The sequence below is a fragment of the Condylura cristata genome, unplaced genomic scaffold (genome assembly GCF_000260355.1).
Source record: "Condylura cristata isolate star-nosed mole 26May11 unplaced genomic scaffold, ConCri1.0 scaffold00001, whole genome shotgun sequence".
NCBI classification, from domain to species: Eukaryota; Metazoa; Chordata; class Mammalia; order Eulipotyphla; family Talpidae; genus Condylura; species Condylura cristata.
Genome location: NW_004567102.1, coordinates 28776993 through 28799166, shown reverse-complemented (window position 1 = coordinate 28799166; position 22174 = coordinate 28776993). Strand labels below are relative to the sequence as shown.

Sequence of the window (22174 nt, the reverse complement as noted above, 5' to 3'; positions counted from 1 at the left end):
CCTCCGGGGCAGGCGGGAATCGAACTCATGAGGAAGCGGCTTTAGATTCTCAGTGCTGTGCTTTAACCCGCTGCGCCACCAGGGAGGGCCCCATACCTAGACTTTTAGCAGAAATCTGAGGTTTGGAATTTAACTCTAAAAGTTTTATTTCCACTTTATATTTTTACCAGATTGACTAGTTTTAACAAGAAATTCAACTTTTTACAGGCCCAATAAGCAATTTAGACGTTTTTACTCAGGGTCTCTCTTGTGGTACAGGGGGTTAATTCTCAGCGCTATGAAGCTATCCACAGCCTCTAGAGCAGTTCTGTGCCCAGCACAGCAGACCTCTCCTGACCTGCCTGCTGCTCCCCTCAGCAAATCTGCCTGTTCTACTCCCCACTCTTGTCTCTGGTGAATCTTCTTACCCCCTGCTGTCTGAATATTCATGCCCCCAGTTCATGTATGCATAAATAAATTTTTATTTATTTATTTACTCAACCCATAAGCATTTTGTAGGAAAGCTATAGAGAAATAGAATTTCTACATATGCAGTAGACCACAACAGCATCTTAAGGTGGGCAAGAGAGTCCAGTCCCCTACAACAGGACATGCCAAGCATCTCAACACTGGAGCAAAGGTCCAGGAAGCTGCTCACTGAGTCCAGGAAGCTGCTCACTGAGACCAGGGGCAGCCACCCATCAGCCAGTTGCAGCCAGTTGGTACTGTTTTGATAAGAACCTTCCAGTCTCATGTGGTCATACTATACCCATTTCCTATACCCTTAGCAGTTTGGGGGTTGGGGTGGTAAATGAGCTTTGAATACCATATTTAGAAATATATTTTCTTAAAAACAGCAAATGGTAAACTCTAATGCAGAGACTCTGGCCCCCTTCTCAAATAACTGGAAATGCTTAAAGTATTTTTCCCGCTGATTTTCTTTCACAAAACATTTTTCTATAAGTGGCTCAAAATCTCTTGGAGACCATAGTCCTGCTTTTGGATCTTGGCTGCACCCATACTGTGGTGGTGGTGGTGCTGACCCTGGATGGGGATGGGGCTGAGTTGGGGCCATAACCGCTGCCATTTGGTTGTAATATATATGTTTCTCCCCTTGAAGAGGTTTTAGTACTAATTGACAAGATTCCAAGTGGACAGGTGAGATTCTCTTACTGGGCTGGCTGACTGACTAAATCATGCACTACATTTTCCCAGTTGTTTAGATTCAGATTTCCTTCCAGGATAGCAGGGGAGTCTTTTTGCAGTCTTGTTGCCTTGTAGCCGGCCTCTTTTGAGAGATCCTGGGAGGCTGGCAGAGATTGGTGGTAAGGCATTGGTGAAATGCCTTTAGGATTTCCTGAAACTTATCAAAAGATCTAGTAGACAGTACAGTAGAGGTGACTGAAAAATTCCTCTGGACAGGGATTGCGATCAGGGTCAGACTCAGGAGAGTACAGTGAAGCTTGCTCTTTAGTTAGTATTTATTGTGGAGGAGGAGAGCTAACTAATGCCTTCTGAGCTGTGGCAATGCTGTCGCGTGGCTCTTTTGGATTTATGAAAACTTCCTCATCTATTGACTGAACAGCTGATTTACATAAATTTGGTACTTGAAAATGAAGCATAGGTGTTGCTGCTCGCAAACTTTTAAATTTAAGATTACTTCTTTTTTTTTTTTAATATTACTTCTTGAGGAATCCTGTGAAAGCAGTTTTTGATTGCCTGCAAAAACTGACTGAGCTCTTTATCAGTCACATCCCTGGGTTAGTAGAAGAACACTTTATAATTCTTCTTTATAATTGCTCTGGGGGTAGGGGGGAGGTTATTACACATGTTTCTGAGAGAGAAAGTGTTACAGGGCAACCCCGATGTGAAATGGGTGGCCTGACTGTGGACTGAGAACTATGGGTCCTCATCCACGTGTTTATAAGGGACTTATTAATAAGATTCAATTATAGGCACACACAGAAAGGTTAATAAAGGGCGTATGTACAAAAGAAGGGGATATGAAGCAATAACTCAGGGAAAAGAGAGGGAGATAAATTGGTAAATATGTCCTACCAGTTCTGCTGAGCTAGAACCCCAATAACACAATGAAAGCCAGTTAAAAACCAAGAAGCCCCCAAGGCCCATATGTCCAGTTATATACAAAACCTAACTCTACCCTCAGTTCCCAGCAGTCCTCCCTTCAGGGGTGATGACCTCATGGGATTTGTAGTCCTTGGTGTCTTGGATCTCTTTGGTCTGGAGTGATGGTGGGGTACATAAAACCTATTTGTGGAGTTTGTTCAGAGCATCCTTTCCCCCTCCCTACAAAAGGCAACACAACTGAAAACAGCTTTTTATTGCTTGCTACAGACTCTGGGTCTCTGGGGCCTTTTACCAGGCTGATTTGTGGGGGAAATTAGGTAGAAAAGACTCAACTGAGAAAGTCACAGACATTGGGTCTATAGTCCTTTTACCAGGCTTATTTGGAAGAAAAAGAAAATAGGAAAGACATGATTAAAAATAGTTCCTTTTCGGCCCTCCCTGGTGGCGCAGCGGGTTAAAGCACAGCACTGAGAATCTGAAGCCACTTCCGTATGAGTTCGATTCCCGCCTGCCACCTGCCCCGGAGGAGACCACATGGCGAGCCAGACCTCTCCTGACCCGCCCGCTGCTCCCCTCAGCAGTGTACTTCGTCGATCTGCCTGTTCTGCTCCCCACTCTGTCTCTGGTGAAGCCTCTCACCGCCCCTGAGCCTCTGGCCTGTACCCCAGTTCTGTATGAATAAATAAATAAATCTTTAAAAAAAAAAAAATAGTTCCTTTTCACTTTGTTGCAGACTCTGGCTCTGTAAAGGCTTTGACCAGGCTTGAGAGGACATCAGGTTCCCTTCTCCAGGCTTGAGAAGCAGGTGCAGGGTCAGGTACTACTTGTTGTTCTGGTAACACCACGCTGATAAACAGGAGTCACAGAGCAGGGTGCTGTGGAATGAGCAAGATCCTGGCCTTTTTGTTGATGGATTAGTCATACAGCATCAGTTATGTGGAGTAGGAGAAAAAGATGGGTGAAACTGAAGAATGTGCTTTTGTCATCTAGGGCTTCAGGGGGACATGAGTCTGCTGAACAGATAATGCTTATCTGCTTCAGGACCCAGTGTTGTAATCTGAACCATACCCCTGACCCCTAGTCAATCTTATCAACAAGGCATTCCACTGATCAACTTCTGGGGTCCCTTGTCATATACATCAGTCAACAGCCTGCTGGGCATTTCCAGTCATACCTTGTGATGTAGGAGTCGGAAGTAAGTTTATGCATTGGTCAGTGGGCCCCCAGGCATCCCCAGTCATACCTCATGTTGGATACCCTTCCCAAGGTGACTTTCAAGAGCTTTCTGCTCTTGATTGATTTCAAAGGCATCTTAGAAGGTTAGGCTCCTATAACTGATTGACCAAGCAGTTCTGAGCTTGTACAGGAATGCAGAACTGCAGGTAAGAAAAATGATGGCTGAACAGGCTGCTTAATTCTAGCAAACACACAAATGGCTTTGGGCCCAGTATTTTATTTTGCTAATGCTCTAAATTCCCTTGCTTTCTGCTTTACTATAACACCCTTTTGTGTGCCAACTATCTGTTTTCCAAGTGTCCATTTTGCACAGAGGATGGTTATACTTTAAAGTCACACAGTGGACAGATTTTTCCTACCAGTTTTAGATAGATGTCTTCTCATTTACCAGTCACATATATCTCACTGAGAAGTTCACACTCCACTTTGTTCAACTTCTTTTCCCAATCCTAGTTCTCACAAATAACTTCAATAATTAACAAATGGCCTCAATTCCTGATAGACCAGAAAAATAATATAAATAGCAACAGTTTAACACTATTGAAGGGCTTATTATTATAATATGTTAAGCACTGTTCTAAGTTTTTTTTTCCATGTATCTACTCAATAATCTATAGCAATCCTAATATAGCCAAAACAATTGGCCTGGTGCCAAGCACATAGTAAGTACTCAATAAATACTAGCTATTGTATTATCTTTAGTTATTAAGTTCAGTACTCTCCTACTCAGAGTTGCTACAGTACCATAGTCCATCCTGTGAGATCATTTGAGTTTCCTTGCCCTCTTTTTCTCGTTTCTGTACTTCTCATTTCTGTACTGCTGCCTTTGTTTGCTTTGCTCTCCCTCCTCTAACCTGCCTGATGGATGACTTTCTGCTCACTGATGAAGACTTAAGTGCAAATGTTCTTTCTACAGGAGGCCTTTCCTAATCTCCCTTTTACACACACACACAAACACATAAAAACAGATTGTGACTATTTGCCCTTCGTAGGTTGTATTTGATCATACTGTAATAACTTTCTCCAGGGTGAACAAGAAACTTACTTTTACTGAGTGCCTGCTGTACAGCCTCACAGTATTTCATTCATTCTACCCACACCCCAGTGAAGTAGGGTAGTTGCCATTTTAGAACTGAGAAACCTGAGAATGAAAACCATTAAGTAATTTTTCCTGGTGAAATTTCACAGCCCGTGAAAATCAGAACTGATATTTTTAGGAGAAGGAAAATTGTCCTCTATCCTTCTTCATTCTGTGACTGGTCTGACAATCAAAATGACACAAGACTGATTAAAAGGAGAAAAACTTAATTTCATATATACAGCTCCCCACATACTTATGAGTCAGGCAAAAGCAAATGTATAGTCTTTGTGAGACAAGAAATGTGAGAGAGACCTGGAACTTCAAAGGAAAGGAGAGCAATTCACAGGACAATAAAAAGAAATAATGTTAATATATTAGATAATTAGACATTTGCTGTCCCACACTATCCATAGAGATAAAAAGTTAATGTATGGTAATAGCTTTTATGGGTCAGGTCTCCTGTCTAAACTTTTTAAGGTAATTTAGAGAGAGATGGATGTTTGCGCTTGTTTCTGCTGGATCTTAACTGCCTTTAGCATAAAATATTCCACATGCCAAAATGAACTGCTTCAGGGGAACTTATTCTGAACTCTTTCAGATTAATTCCCAGATCTGCTTCACTCTAAATTATTAGCATGTGTGCTTTAAGCTACACCCACTACACATTCCTCAGCTTAAACCATTTTTTAGAAGTTGATAGTTGTTTTAATGGGTGCTCTGTTCTTTATGCAAGCTTGATTTTGCTTTGAACTTGATTTCAGTGTAGCAGATGCTCAATGGATGTTCTTTCTCTTTGTCATGCAAGTATGCTTTTGTTGGACCAATTTCAAAGGTTATCCAAATTAAAAGGTACATTTTGCTCTACCATCATACTTATATGAAATAAGATTTCTCTGATTTGCAATAGACAACATTTTATAAAGCCAGTAGCCACTTATTTTTAATATCTCTTAGAACCTCCATCATAATCTTTATGGCATTTATGTTGACTTTTTTGTTTTTTTAATAAAAAGTGCCTCAACCTTCCTATACACAAACAACCAATCAGAAGAAGTAGAAATTAAAAAAAAAAAAAACATCCCCTTTTCAATTAAAACAAAAAGAAACAAATACCTGGTAATCAACCTAACAAAAGAGGTAAAAGAGCTATACAAAGAAAACTACAAAACACTGTTAAAAGAAATATAAGAAGACACCAAGAAATGGAAAGACATCCTTTGCTCATGGATCGGGAGAATTAACATCATCAAAATGGCCATCCTACCAAAAGTGATATACAGATTTAACACTATCCCAATAAAAGTCTCAATGACATTCTTTAAAGATATAGAACAAATATTGATGAGATGCATATGGAACCACAAAAGACCTCAAATAGCCAAAACCCTCATGATTAAAGAGAATGGAGGCATCACAATCCCAAACTTCAGGCTATACTACAAAGCCATGATAATCAAAACTGCATGGTACTGTAACAAGAACAGACACACAGACCAGTGGATTAAAATGGAAAACCCAGATATAAACCCACAGGTTTATAAAGGAGCAAAGAAGATACAATGGAACAAAGAAAGTCTGTTTAACAAATGGTACTAGGAAAACTGGGAAGCTACATGCAAAAAAAAAATTAAACTAGATCTCTACCTCACACCATGCACAAAAACCAACTCGAAGTGGATTAAAGACCTAGACACAAGAATGGAAACCATAAAATACCTGGAAGCAAAGCTGGGCGAAACACTACATGACATACACCTCAGTAACATCTTTGAAGATACAGTACCCAACGCAATGATAGTGAAGGAAGGATAAGCAGATGGGACTACATCAACTTAAAGAGCTTCAGTACAGCAAAAGAGACATTACAAAAAACAGACATCACACTGATTGGGGAAAATTTTTCTCACACAAAACTAGCAATAAAGGGTTGATCATAAAGATATACAAAGAACTGATGACACTCAACAAAAATAAACAACCCCATCAAAAAATGGGCAGAAGAGCTAAAAAGACACTTCTCCAAAGAGGAAATGCAGATGGCCAACAAGCATATGAAAAAATGTTCAACATCACTTGTAATAAAAGGGAGAAGCAAATTACAACCACAATGAGATACCACCTCACACCAGTGAGAATGGCTCATTTTAAAACAACTAGCAACAACAAATGTTGGTGAGGATGTGGAGAAAAAGGAACTCTCCTGCACTGCTGCTGGGAATGCAAACTAGTATACAACTACTATGGAAAACTATTTGGAGGTTTCTCAAACTGCTAAAAATGGAGCTTCCATATGACCCAGCAATCCCACTCCTAGGTATCTACCCAAAAGACACAAAAACACTGATTCAAAAAGATCCCTGCACCCCCATGTTTATTGCTGCTTTATTTACAATAGGAAAGACATAGAATCGACCCAAATGCCCAAAAGTAGATGACTGGATTAAAAAGATGTACATATACACAGTGGAATATTACTCAGCAATCAAAAAAGATAAACACATGCCTTTTGCAGCAACGTGGATGGAGAAGGAAGGGATCATGCTTAGTGAAATAAGCCAGAAAGAAAAGGAAAAATACCAGATGGTTTCACTCACAGCAGGAGTATAAAGGATCCGGGGAGAAAATAATAATAATAATAATAATGAACAGCTATATACAGAGACATTTTATGGGGGTGGGATGGGGAATGGGATCAAAAATGGGGAGGGGGAGTGCTCTGGACTATGGTGATGGCACACGGGTGATTTGGTGATGAGAAACCCATAGGGATTACAACTGAGATGGAAAAAGGCACAAAATGATGTAAAAATAAATTATTATGGACCTCCCTGGTGGCGCTGCGGGTTGAAGCACAGCACTGAGAAGCTAAAGCCACTTCTGCATGAGTTCAATTCCCGCCTGCCCCGGAGGTGACCACATGGTGTGGCAGACCTCTCCTGACCAGCCCGCTGCTCCCCTCAGCAGTGTACTTCGTAGATCTGCCTGTTCTGTTCCCCACTCTGTTTCTGGTGAAGCCTCTCATCGCGCCTGAGCCTCTGGCCTGTACCCCAGTTCTGTCTGAATAAATAAATAAATCTTTAAAAAAATAAATAAATAAATAAATTATTAATTTAAAAATAACTCAAGAAAATAAACACTGAAAAAAAAAGAGAGAATCAATAGGGTGTGTGTGTGTGTGTGTGTGTGTGTGTATAAAGCAAAGTATTATATGAAACTGGGTTCTATGATTACAAAGACCAATAAATGTAAATCTGCAGTGTGGCCCCACAGCCTGGATACCCAAGAGATGCAGTGGCATAATCTGAAAGCAGATAGTGAATTCCCCTTGTTCAGGGGTGTCCTCTTTTTTGTTCTATTCAGATCTCCCAATGATTGAATAAGGTGTACCCACATCATGGAGAGCAATCTGCTTTACCCAGCATTATTTTTATTTATTTTACCTTTATTTACCTATTTTCCACTTTCCAAATGAGTAGTCTCACATTTTATTTGCATGATGAGGTAAATCATAATCCAAATCAAGCATTACATGGGGCTCAGGGGGACTGATAATATACAGTAAAATAAAGTAACTGTAAGTAAGGAATAATTAATAGGTAGAGTGAGAGAAGGTGGAATAAAATAGAGTAAGAAAATTACTAACAGCTTCATCCCTCCCTTTCATATACTGCCACATCTAATATGTAGGCAAATTCTGTTCAATCTATCTTTAAATTTTAAAGATTTTATTTGTTTGCATAGAAGAACTAGAGTGTAATTCAGAGGTGTGGGGGAGTGAGAGGGTTCACCAGAAACAAAGTGGGGAGCAGAACAGGCAGATACACCACTAAGGAGAGCAGTAGGTGAGTCAGGAAAGTCTACTGTGCCATATCTGGGTTTGCTTCCTGGCCCTCGGGGTTAGGTGTCATGGTGGGCCTTCGTGGTGATAGTGCTTTATTCTGGTTTAAGCCATTTTGCCTTTTACCTAGAAAACCACATAGTCCCTTAAGTGATCACCCTGAGTCTGTAACTGCTACAGCTATTCATTCTTCTTCACAAGCAGTGAGTTCTTTAAACCATAAATTACTTTTTATCATCCTTTCCTGAAGTAGATATTAATTTTGTAAATAATGGATTTTTCTTGCTCCAAATTACTCAAAGTTACACATTTTAATTTGGCAAGATTATGAGTCCCCGTCAAGTCTTCTGTGCAGCAAAAAGGAATGATAAAAAGAAATAAGCTCTCTTATAATATATGCCTTGCATTATCCAAACTGTTCTTAGTAGGACAGATTCCCATTTGAACAGAGAATAAATGTGTCAAAATTCAAGTAATATAGATGACACAATTGGAGAGCTTTAGAAATGCAGTTACTAGGTGTCTAGATCTGATTTATGGATCTTATTAATGGCAGTGATGTAGCTGTACGTCTGAAAAAGAAGTCAAGAATGTCAAATGAAAAGTATGTAAATAATGTGCAGAAGAAAAAGTGTTAACAGTTGTTAAGTGTGTGAAAGTCATAGAAAAGTGAGTTGTAGTATAGCATGTTACACCTAAATACAGGTGAGCCCTCTTCATTATTGCTTCCATGTGAATCAAGACCAAAACCATCTGAAAAAAAGTATTTTCCATTCTGAAATAAAGTATTCTTATGTGATGTTTGGTGAGTAAAAATACGAGAATTCCTGAGCAGGACAAAGCATACACAAACACGTGTAATGTGAACATGTTGTGCTAAATAAAAGCATATCTTTATTCACATATATGTATTTAACTTTAACTTGTAATTGCCAAATGAAAAAGATGTTCGTTAAAAAAATGTTCATATAGTTCAACAGTTAGTTATCAAACATCCAGTGTTTTCTAACTTAAAGGTATAAGACCCTGCGTTAACTAGTTGTTCCTTGTCACTAAGGAGTGGATCCATTCATAACTTCCTGAATTCCTATCCTCCAGTTGTGCAATTCAGTGTAAGAAAAAAGTAGGTATGAACAAGGAGAGGGTAAAAGAGATAAAATTCCTCTTCTCACAGGAGACTTCTGTTATTGGTTCTTCCACCTTTTTTTTTTTTTTTTTTGCCTTCTTTTTTTTTTTTTTAGTATTTGGTACAGTTACTTGTTTCCCTTTTTACTGTGGGCCCTTTAAGCATGATCACTTCTGAGCAACTGTCACACATGCTGCAACTGTCATAGATTCTGCAAGTTTGCTTTTGGATTCTTAAGTACATTTAGTTTAGGCGAGTCCTAAGTATTAATCATGGCTTCTAATTCATACCCAGTTTCTGAGGCTACTTCTCAAGGTAAGAAACTCATCAAGAGGGGTTTTATGCCTTAGCCTTGGCAGGAAAATTTTTGTGCTCTGCTGCATTTGCAATGAAGTGACTTCTACGTCATTAGCCTACGTCCTAAGCTGAAGTGAGTGCTCAAGCACTCGTTGGCCATGTGGTAGGTAATTTTTCAGAAATAGTAATGCTTTTAATCCCCTCATTTAATTTCTTATATCTTTGCCAGCTAACATGGATTAGTGGTTCAGTTACGACTCTAGTGTGGAGATTTTTTTGGGCAAAATTGATAAAGCTCTTCTCTCCATGTTTTAAGAAGCTGTTCTTAAGAGTTTAAGCTCTTTTGCATTAAAAGTCAAAACTATAGATACTGGGGGGAAATTCTTTTTGAGAAATGTTCTTTATATGCTTAATCTCTCAGAAATATTCAGGATTTATTAATTTATCTGTATACTTCTAGGAAGTAACCTTTCTGGTGATTTAAACAATATCATCTGTTTCTCTTTTAATGAAAGTTTTCTCTCAACTTTTATTCCAGCTCCAGTGTGCTGCTCCGCTCGTTACAACTTAGCAATTTTGGCCTTTTTTGGTTTTTTCGTCCTCTATGCATTACGTGTGGATCTCAGTGTTGCATTAGTGGATATGGTAGATTCAAATACAACTTTAATGAACAATAGAACTTCCGAAGAGTGTCCAGAACATTCTGCTCCTGTAAAAGTTCTCCATAATCAGACAGTAAGTGCTATTTTTTAAACAAACAATCTTTACTCTGATCTACTTCCAAATAAATATTTAAAAGTCTTCTTTCGTCCTGGAGAAACCACAACACTTTCTCCATGTATACTCTGACTCATTCTCCTTTGTATTTTCCTAGGAACTTGTTGAATAGTAACTTGTAACTATAGCTATTATCATTATGCTTTAACATACCTTGCTCTGTTTGAAAGTAGTTTTTTTCAGTTTCTATAAACATACCATCCCTGAAGAGAATTTGGAAAGACCTGTTTGGATTTTTTTATATGTTACTAACCAGTTTTTATGGGACTGTTGCTTAATAATTATTTAATAAGGTTGCTATAGTAGCAGAGCTTATGTAATCTCAACTGTAAGATGAAACATAAGAATCACTCAATTTCTTAGAATATTCTTTTCCATAATATATACATGCCTAATTTAAGACATAAATCATTTTGCCTGCATCATTTTACAATGGAATTGATAAGTATGTGTTCATCCTTTCTTCAGAATTGAATTATACATACTTTAAATATTTAGTCATCACATGGAGAGACAGTGCAGGGAGAAATGGCTGGTGTCTCTCTTTATAAATCTATTTTCAGTGTTCACGTAAGAGCCAGATTGTCGGAGACCAGCTCCAACTTTTGAGGTGTCTGGAGGCAACACAGGCAGGACCCTAAGATGGGAAGGCGTCGGAGTGCAGAGATTCCAAGAGGGGGAGAGGAGTGGGAGTGAGGAAGACAGGGAGTCGGAGTTGGGTGCAAATCTTCCTGCTCTGCCTTCAGCAGAGGTTTATTTTATACATTTCCAGCAGGCAGGGGGATGGCATTAGCATACAAAAGGGGTTGAGATCACAATCACCTTTTTCTAAGAATGGTCTGGGGTCCCAGGAAGAGGAAATTTCTTGCTAATCAAGAAACTAAAAGGTTTTAAATTTCCTACTTTGAAGAAACTTGCTAAAAGGTTTTAAGTAAGTTTCCTTGAGGTCCAGACAGTAGAAAGCATAATTTGCTCTGAATAGGAGACCTAGGTGAATTTCCTTATCTAAAGACTAGATAGTAGAATCCTGAAAGACTAGCCAGAAAGACTTTTGTGGATTGCTTTGAAGTGTAGCAGGTAAAAAACTTGACTAGCTCTAAAACAGGCAACCTGGATGAATTTCCATATCTAAAGCCAGACAGTAGAAAGTTTGAGTAATTCTGTAGAAGCTGAATAGGAGGCTAGGTGAGATAGTAGAATAAGATTTGGGTTTTTCTCCGTCTGGCAGTGAGAGACTTTGCAGAAACAGCCCTTTTGCTTTTATTGATCAGCCAATTGTTAAGTCACTTTTGACTTCAGAGGAATTTCTCACCCTGGTGCAGTGCTTGCTTGTCAGGGCAGGCAGGCCTTATGCAGCTGAGGCAATCCAATTGTAGGCTGAAAGTTGCTCAGAATATTTTGATATTACGATTATACAAAAAAGGGAGGTCATAACACAAGTTAGCATGAAAAGTCTGATCTTTCAGAGCTTTTCCCAAGCTACCCGGAATCTGTCAGACGATAGCCGTCGCATAGCTTGTGTCACCAGATCACACTTGGGTGAATCTCCTTGCCACTTAAAAATAAGAACATTCAAGCAGGGAAGAGAATTTCTGCCCTATCAAGCACACATACAAAACAATGATTTCACAAATGTTTATATTTTGCATGCGTAATGGTGCTGAATAACACATTTGGGCACATACCCACCCCCAATCCCCACTCCAGTTTCCTCACTCTGACCTATAAGCCTCAAGGACAGTATTCTTGGATAGTTTATGAAGCCCTAGGTTTGCTCCATGTTGGTACCCTAAAAAGGATAATTGGGGTTTTGCTGTTTCTCTCCCTCTGGCAAATGCTTTAGTTAATCTGGCTACTTATCTTCATTTGCCTTTCATTGACAGTGAAAAAAAAAATCCTAGAGTGGTTTTTGACACACTGGTTCAGTTATACAGCTACATGTAATGAACATGTCAGATAGTCTCGTCAGTCCCTAAATTTTTATTATTACCTTACTCTCTGCTCCTACTAATTAAAAGACTTTTCCAACTCACATAAAGTTTATGGCATGGTTTAAATTTTGACTCTCTTTATTGTGTACTATATGCTTGTTTGAGTACTTGGTCTGAAACGGAGCAATATTAATTATCTGTGTGTGTCCTAAGACAACATTAAATGAACAGCTAGTGTGTGTCAGGCATTCTGTAAATGCCTTTTTACATACTCTTACCAGATCACAAATCCAGTAGTAACAGAGCTAGATTTGAACCCAGGTCTGACCCCAAAGAGCCAATGTACTGGTTAGTAGTTTTCTACATTAAGCCTGTGACTCTTTTTTGAGCTTTCTTGGTCCCTGCTACAAAGCTTCTACAACTAATCCTGTAATCTAGGTTCATAAAATAGCAATCTTTCCTAAAGTCAATGACTTTTAAGTTATTTTTCATTTATTTCCAGAAATTGTGTGTCTATATTGTAGTGATTCACTCAGCCAGTAGAAAGCTTGCATGTTCCTCAATCTAAAATAGTGACTCATGATGACATTTTTATGTACTTAACATTCCAATAAGAAAAGTGAGCTGTTAGGCAGGTTGTAAAGCTTTTTCTTTCCTTTCTACTCTTTATAGGGTAGAAGGTACCAGTGGGATGCAGAAACTCAAGGCTGGATTCTTGGCTCATTTTTTTATGGCTACATCATCACGCAGATCCCTGGAGGATATCTTGCCAGCAAAGTAGGGGGGAAACTGCTGCTAGGATTTGGAATCCTTAGCACCTCTGTCTTCACTCTGTTCACTCCCATTGCTGCAGATTTCGGATTTGGAGCTCTCATTGCACTCAGAATACTAGAAGGACTAGGAGAGGTAATTTTTCTCTCTCTTTTTTTTTTTTTCTTAGTCTCTCTTTCTTGTCTCCATAAAGATAACATTCTTTGATATGAATATGAGCCAAACATTGACACTGGAAGAATATAGGGATTTTTATTTTAATTAATGCCACTGTGCCTAGTAGTAAAACCTAAAGTAAGTCTTAGGCTACAGTCTTAAGTTCCATCATTTTAGAAATTGGTACTAAAATATATGATCAATCCTCAGTCATAGTTAAAATGTGAAATAATTGCTGGGGTGGTCTGGAAATTGTAAAGTACTGTTTAAATTTAAGATTTTATCACTCAACTGAACATTTTTTATTTTGTCCTTTTCGAGCCCTTTTTGACTACAAAATGAAAATTATTCTCCCATCACCAGATTCTTCTCCTTACTTACAAAAGATACACCTTATTATGGTACATTTTATTCCATTCTGGATGTTGAATCTCTTTGCTGAATGGATTCCCGTATTTTTTTAGCTTCCTGCTTATGCCACTAATTTAGCATCTTGTATATTTACTGCTATCCCAAGTTACCATTTTATTTCTAAATAGAATCTAAAATGTGTTTGGTTTCTTTTATATTTCTCAATTCCTCCAGTATATCACATGACCTATCTAAGCTCAGCATCTTTTATCCTCAGCATCTAATTCACCATAAATATCCTACATTGTCCCTAGTATTTCATAATAAAGTTTCCCACATAATCTCTGTGAACATTTCCAAGCATCTGAACTTATCATTCTACAATTGACTCATTCTGTAAGTGTTTCATAATACTGGTTCTTATGGATTTATAATGCTGCCTAAATAATTTTTGCCTTCCATTGGTTTTTGTTTCTTTGCTTTTGGAAAGAATCAACAGAAAGTACAAAGTATTAAGCTTCTTTTTATTAATAACAGTATTAGTAACCACTTACACTTACAACAATCATGCAAGATGCAAGTTTTATTTCTGTTTTACAGATTTAAAAAAGTGTAGTCCAAGGAGGTTAGCTAATCTTTCTGAGACTACATAGTAGTGAAAAAAGAGCTTTGAATCCACATCTGTAAATTTACCAAACTCAGTTCCCTCTCACTCTCCTTGTCTCTTTCTCCCGTCCTTTCCTAACTCTCTGTGGACCTCCTTGCCACCACTGTCCACTGTCCTAACATAATCAGTAATTAGCATTTACTAGCCTAGTAATCAGTAAGGGGAAAAAAGACTATGAACAATATAACTGAGTTCATCCTTTTAATCTTTTTTATAGCCAGTTTTTCTGTTGCTCAAGTCAATTTAAATTCTCTTTAGTAATCTACACTATTAGTAAGCTAAATTATTATTCTCTTGAGTAATCTAAATTAGGGTTTTTTTAAGTTGTACATTGATAACATTCTCATTTCTCTCAGGCCATTAATAAAATTAACCATGGGGGTGATCCATTTGTCATCATTTAGTATATTCTTTCAAATTTATTGTAACTCTTACCTTGCAGTCCTCAATCCAGTAAACAGAACCCATAAATCTCTGTTCAGATTTTGAAATTGCTTTCTTATAAAGTATTTTTCCTTTAGATTTTGAAATTACTTTCTTATAAAGTATTTTTCCTTAACACTGTAAAGGCATCTCACTTCATAGAACCTGCTTTGACTCTTACTCAGAAATTCTTCTTGCAATGAAATACTCAGCTGAATTTAAAACACTAACAAAACTATACTGGATTTCATCAGAAATATCTTTTCCCCCTCCTTAGGGTGTTACATTTCCTGCCATGCATGCCATGTGGTCTTCTTGGGCTCCTCCTCTTGAAAGAAGCAAGCTTCTTAGTATTTCATATGCAGGTGAGATAACTATTCTTATTAAAATTTTTGCCAAATTTATGTGTATATCAATCTCAAGGGATAGGGGCCTGCATAACCAGAAACATGCAATATCAGATGCCTTCTTTGGAGGAAAATAAAGTTTGGAATTATAACTTTATTATTAATTTTTCTCTTTGGCTCCACATATAGCAGTCTGATTTAATTGACTCCTTTCATTTCTTCATCTGACAACATTGATTTCAAAACATATTGTTTCTTCAGATGTTCGTATAGAGAATGCAATTTTGTTTTTTTTCCTAAAGCCAGTCGCTGCAAAACTGAGCACATTTATTCTTAATCATGATTTCCAGTTTGCCTGCCTGGTGACTTACCACGACTTTCAGCCCCTTCCTTCAAACATCTTTTTGCCATCCATTTTCTTATTGACATGTATGATAGAAAGCATGTATTTTACATTTGAATTCTAATTTTAGCAGATCACACAAGCATTTCTAGTCTTTCTTCCACTGGTGGAGTGAAAATTTTTTGTTCTAACTGCTTTAAATAGTGTTTAAAAAAGGCCTCTCTGTGGTGAGTTTCAGCAAAAATCCAAAGGGTAAGAAGAAATCAGTTATGCAAAGAGCAGAAAGAAGAGCATTCCAGCCAATCAAAACATCATTTACTAGGGCTCTCAGGCAGAAAATAATATAAGGGTTCAAAGTAATGAAAAAACAGGTGGGTGACCAGAACTTAATAAATAATCATAAAAATGGCATGAGATGAGGTTAGAAAAATAGAAAAGAATCAGATCAAATCAGATCTTTCATGCTATGGGACAGAATGTAGATTTTCCACCAGAGAACACAATGGGGAGATTTGAGATGTTTTTAATCAAAACAGAGATATGATCCAATTTATGATGATTCGTTATAGCTATGTGGAGATTAACATAAGAAGTTAGATATTAAGTTTAAGAACTGGCAGCCCTCTGCCTATTGAATAAGGCCTAAACTTGAACTAGGGTGTTCATATTGTTCAGTTTTCACTTCAGCTAGTCTTGCTGCTGCTACTCGCTGCCTGGCATGAAGCAGATGTTCAGTCACTAGTCAACCTGTTTTTTCAGCCTTTTCCTTCTTTTCCGTTCCTTTACCCAAATGGAGTTTGTAGAACAACTGTCTATTTTCCTACTCTCATTCCTTTGCTGATGCGGTTACATCATTCTCTGTATTTTTTTTCTTAGCTTATTTCTATGGGACCAAATCTTACCCATCTTTTTAAAGTCCAGTAGTGCCACTTAACATCTTTTCCTGATGGGGACCTCCGTGGTGGTGCAGGGGTTAAAGACAGCACTGTTAAGCTATTTGCCAGCCACTGGAGCATGAATTCGTTAGATCCCCTGCTAGCCAGGGAGTTAACCAACAAGGCACAGCAGACGTCTCCTGTCTCTCCTGCTGCTCCCCTCAGCAGTGAACTTCAGTACATCTGCCTATTCTGCTCCCCACTCTGTCTCTGGTGAATCCTCTCACACACACACACACACACACACACACACACACCCCTCACACTTCTGACCTAGACCCCAGCTCTTGTACTCATAAATAAATAAATCTTAAAAAAAAAACTTTTCCTGATCTGGAAGTCAGAGGTAATCTGTCCTATATTTGAACTTCCAAATTAATCTGTAACACTTAATACTTTCTGACATGTCTGATTATTTTAGCTCCTACTGCCTACAAGTTGTGTGTTTGATAGTTAAAATGAATTTAATTTTTGTTTATCTGAAACAATTGTTTGTATATATTTAAGTCAATTCATTTATTAAAAGCTTCATTTTTATTCATCAGGTATGCTATGTCTGCAGGGCTGTCTGGAGACCATCTTTGAAACTTTCTTCAGACACTGAACATTTCTAATATATGTGGCATTTTATTAGCTCATAATAGGTTTTATATTGATTAATGCCTTCTAATCAATTAATAATCATATAGTTGTAACTATATTAATACATACATTTTATATAATGGAGTGTTTCTTATAAATGATCCTTTAAGAGAATAGATGATTTATATTTACATGTAACTAATTCACCTCCTATAAGATTTAATTATTCTTTCTCTTCCCCATTATTTGTTACCATCTTCTTTAAGCAATATATCTGCCCCATCTTTATTCATGTCCCTCCAAAGCTGATGTCTTTGTTGTCCTAGGAGCACAACTTGGAACAGTAATTTCTCTTCCTCTTTCTGGAGTAATTTGCCTTTATATGGACTGGACTTATGTCTTCTACTTTTTTGGTGAGTTTATTCAAAAATTTAGCCTAAATTATAATGTAATAAGTTCAAATCAGTTAGAAAAATATATATGCCGATTCAGTGAATTACTAATTTCCTAAATCACAAAGCTCTAAAAATCCTTACTGAATACCTGTTTTTCGAGTTGATAACATTAAAATGACCTAACCAAGTTATGACCTGATAGTATTTAGCTTTGAAATATTTCTCAACAGAAACTACTATTGAATCCAGAATTGAAATGCTATACTTACTGTCAAAAATTCCTGTTAGATAATATAAAGATGTATATTTTGAAAATATCTCTTCTCATGCTAGATAAATTGAATTCTCTCACTTAGTTGTTTTACTCATTTTTTATTTAGTCCTAGGGCCTTTCATTGCTCAATCTCATTTAAAAAATGATACATCTGTAATCAAAACAAAACAATAAACAAACTCAGGTAACTATGGAAATAATAGATTGTAGAAATTTAATTTTAGAAGATTTGTTTGGTAGACCAATAGTCAAGATCATATAATTAAAAGTTCTTCTCTCCAAGATTTATAGGAAATAGGGACTGGGGGATATGAATGATGATGTTCAGGATACAAACGTTTAACTAGTACTAAATAAGCCAAAGAATTTTAATATTGTAATATAATTATGCCCTATAATAAGTTGAAAACAACAGTAACCACACTGCAAAATATAAATGCATCAAAGTTAAATACTCCCTAAATTTATATAATGTTGCATGTCAAATTTACCCAATTTTTGAAAAAGGTAAGATGTATAAGAAATAATACAGATAGCATTTTCCCTTCAATGAATTTTGAGAATAACAAAACTAAAACTAAACTGAAACCAACTTTTTTTAACTGAAGTAATATTGATTCATAACATTATACACGTTTCAGATGTACAACCTTATAAATCATTATCTGTATTACTGCCTATGTTTACCACAAGAATTCTAGTTTCTACCTATCACCATAAAGTCAGCCCCTTTACCTCCTCATCTTCCCTTCTGGAACCACTCTTTTGTTCCTATAGTTAAAAGTTTGTTTTATTTAGCTCATTCATTTGTTTTGTTTCTTTAGGTACAATGCATGAGTAAAATAGTGCTTTTTTTCTCCTGACTTATTTCACTAAGCATAATACCCTTTATGTGCATCCATTATTATCGCCAGTAGCAGGACTCATCTTCTTTTAACAACTTGATAGTACTAAAGCCAATTTTACATTGATTTTATAGTTACATAATTTTCTTTCCAGACATGTGAAAATTGCTGTTAATGTGTTCTAATTTTATTTTAAATGTTGTTTTTAAGGTATCATTGGAATCATTTGGTTTATTTTATGGTTCTGCTTAGTTAGTGATGCACCAGAAACTCACAAGACAATCTCTCAGTCTGAAAAGGAATATATTCTATCATCATTAAGAAACCAGGTATGGGCTATGGCACATTTTAAATATAATTTAGAATCTTTTCCTCAGAATTGAAACCAATTTTTAAGTTGGTATTTCTATTGTGTGTGCTTTAGGCAAAGTAGAGCAAATGAAATAAATGCTTAATATTGGTTTGTTTTGCCTAAAAAAGTTCAATACTACCTAGAATAAATCTATTAAAAATTGTATTTAGATTTTTAGTTCATTATAAACTTTCTAAGTATGATTATCAAGTGAGTCTTAGGTTTCTTCTTCTTAATTTGTAGAAAATGCATTGTGAGAGGAATTTTATAGTTACATTCTAAGTGTTGAGAACTAGAATGTTTTAATATTTTAAATTAAATTTAATTAGGAGGACAGCACATTTATTATGATATATATAATAAACTAAGATATATATCTGCATGCTCCTCTGTAGTAAATCTTTAGGGAAAAAATATACCTTATTAAAGATAGTTTTTTATCACCTAATTAAGCACAATTACAGGTCAGAAGTAAAAATCTGTCATAATTCAATATTCAAACCATAAAAATAAAATATTTGTCTTTTGGGGACAACTAAAAAAACATTAAAATATTGTTGAAAATTTAAATATATGCAGTCTTTTCTTTAATATTCTTATTTGTTTCATCATCACTTTATTAGTTTAAGAATGTAAAATATTTCATCTAAAGCTTTCACTTTTTACATATAGTAAAACCAGGTAGTCATTCTCACCTCTTTTTGAATCTTTAAATTTTGCTACAAATATCCCCCTATAAGATTATGAGCTTTAAGAAATATGGCATCTTGTAGACTTTGCCAAATTTTGGTAACCTTTCACTCCCACACCTCTGGCCTGTACCGCAGTTCTTGTATTCATGAATAAATCTTTACAAAACAAACAAGCAAATAAACCTTAAAAGAAGTCAGCACTATAATAAAGTTGCTTTGAGAGCTTAATTTTCTCCATGATGTTTATCAAATGAGTCACCCACCCACTTTTCACCTTTAAAGGATATATAAAAATAATTTGGTACCTCAGAAACAGTCTTGCTACATAAAACTTGGCATGTTTTGTCTCATTTTCTTACAGTAATGATAAACATCATGATTCCTCCAATACGGTACTTCATTTTTATTATTATTTTTATGGAAAATTTTTATTTTTTTAAAGCTTTTTCTACCTTTCTAGGTATCTAAATCTGCCCATTATCAACACCTAAGGTTAGTCTCTTTTTCTGTATGCTTCAGAAAATGGAATATGCAGAAACAAGAGAAGTTTGGAGGATTAGGTTTCCAGATTCCCAAATTACACTCTTAAACCAGGTGATGACATAGCTGAAAACACCCTAAGTTAATATGTTACATGAAACTTCACCTTAAAGTCATGCCATCTGCTGTACTGAATTCATTCTTCAAACTTTTTTTTACAAATTTATTGTACTCTAGATGATGATGCCTTCTAACCAGAGTCCTTCAGGAGCATGTGTTGTTTAGGAAAGTTGGGTATTTTAGCTTATTACAATGAGAGAAAATGTACTGTGTAGAACTCTTGGGCCTCTGATAAAGTTGAGAGAGGAGCTTGTTAGCTTAGACTTGTATTAAGACTTTAGAGAGGGTTTAAAGAATCAATGTTTTGCTCTGAAATTGGTGCTGTCAGAAAGCAGTAGCAATTCTGTGATTATCTTCATTTTTATCTGGAAGGGTAAGCTAAAGTTAGAATTGGTAAACAGAGGTCACTCATACTAGCTGGGAGAAAAAGATGCTTGCTTCTTTTTGTAGTCTGTAGCATTCTTGGTTTTGTCTGTACTCAGACATGACTATGGAGTGGCCTTATTTTTCTCTCTTCTCATCATGTTTATAGAGTGACCTTGTTCAAGTTCAGTGGAAGAATACCATGGACTAGCTATTAGAAACAGGCCAGTTCAGGCGACAGCACCAAGGGCTGCTTTTTTTTCTCACTGATAAGTCTGAACGGTTTTGAAAAGGGAAATTCAAGTTAACCAGGTAAATTTGGGGGAGTGAGAGCTGTTCAAGCTTTCTAGGCCAAGAATATGATATGAGCAAAGGCACAGGAGAAACTGGTTATCTGCCAGTAAGTACAGCAATTAGATATTGCTGAGGTGAAAAGCAAAGGCAGTGAGTGATGAGATGTAGAGACAGGCAGAGGTCAGATCCTTGAAGGCTCTGTGTGTGTGTCTCAGTGAAGAGCTTAGTTTTTATTCTTTAGGCACTTAGAAGCCATGAATTGTTTGTAAGTTTGAAGTATTAGAATGAGATTTTAATTTAGGCAACTCACACTGACAGTTGTTTGGAAGGAAGATAGAAAACAGGTAAGCAAAGTTAGAGTGTTTTCTCAATTATCAGCTAAGAGAAAAATCATTACTTTCTATTCAAATAACTTTGCTTTCCAAATGTTGACTGAACAAATGATCTAAACAATTAAAAGATATTTTGCCCAATGTATTTCATTTATCAGCAGTAACATTTTAGAAGAATGTATGCTCTGGTAAGAACTTTATTAATGTTTTTGCCAACATGTAGGTGTAGTAAAACCACTGGCCTGGGGGAAGGGAAAGGAGTAGAGAAGAGAGCATTGTTTGATTGACCAGTCATCTGTGACAATTTTCCAAACAATAGCAAGAGGCTGATTTCTAGGTCTAGAAAACCGCAAAAGCTGTTTTGTACTTTGTTAAAGCCTTACTGTAAACCTCTGTTACCCATTGTGATAGTCGTTAACCTGGTGTAGCTATTAAATTTTATATTTTTTAAAGATTTATTTATTAAATTTGAATTTAAAATTCCACTCTTCACTCATACTAGCTATATTGCAAGGGCTTAATAGCTACATAAAGCTACTGGTTACCATATGGGGAATTGCAAATATAGAACATTTCCATCATCATAGAAAGTTTTATTGGATAATGCTACCATAAAACAGTGGCAACCCGATGGGGCAGTTCCATACTTCCAGAACACCAGGATGTAAACCAACGGTACAAGAAAAGTTTTTTAAATAAAGTTTGACATGATGCTTAAAGTTAAAAAAAAAAAAAAAAACACCTTAAGGGTTTTTTTCAATCTACTGGATACTTTCTACTAGTAATACTTTAAAGTTTCATCTTTTTTTTTTAAATGGTGAAATTTTTTTTATAAGTTTATTTTTACATCATTTTGTACATTTTTTTCCCATCTTAATTGTAATCCCCGCTTTCCCATCACCAAGTCACCCGTGTACCATCACCATAATCCCGTGCACTTTCCTCCCCACCCCCCGTTTTTGGTCCCATTCCCCACTCCACCCCCACAAAATGTCTCTGGTATATGGTTGTTCATTATTCTTGTTATTTTCTCGCCTGGTCCATTATACTCCTGCTATGAGTGAAACCATCTGGTATTTTTCTTTCTCTTTCTGGCTTA

At 36.6% G+C, this 22174-nt stretch overlaps 1 protein-coding gene across 1 annotated transcript in view; it reads left to right on the top strand.

Moving 5' to 3' along the window:
- SLC17A5 (solute carrier family 17 (acidic sugar transporter), member 5) overlaps positions 1-22174 on the top strand; it is a 54520-nt gene that overhangs the window by 9512 nt on the left and 22834 nt on the right. The window contains exons 2-6 of the mRNA XM_004673630.2: positions 10184-10380; positions 13026-13259; positions 14999-15086; positions 17255-17341; positions 18653-18771. Of these exons, the coding sequence (XP_004673687.1) occupies positions 10184-10380; positions 13026-13259; positions 14999-15086; positions 17255-17341; positions 18653-18771 (725 nt within the window). The remainder of the gene's footprint in view (positions 1-10183; positions 10381-13025; positions 13260-14998; positions 15087-17254; positions 17342-18652; positions 18772-22174) is intronic.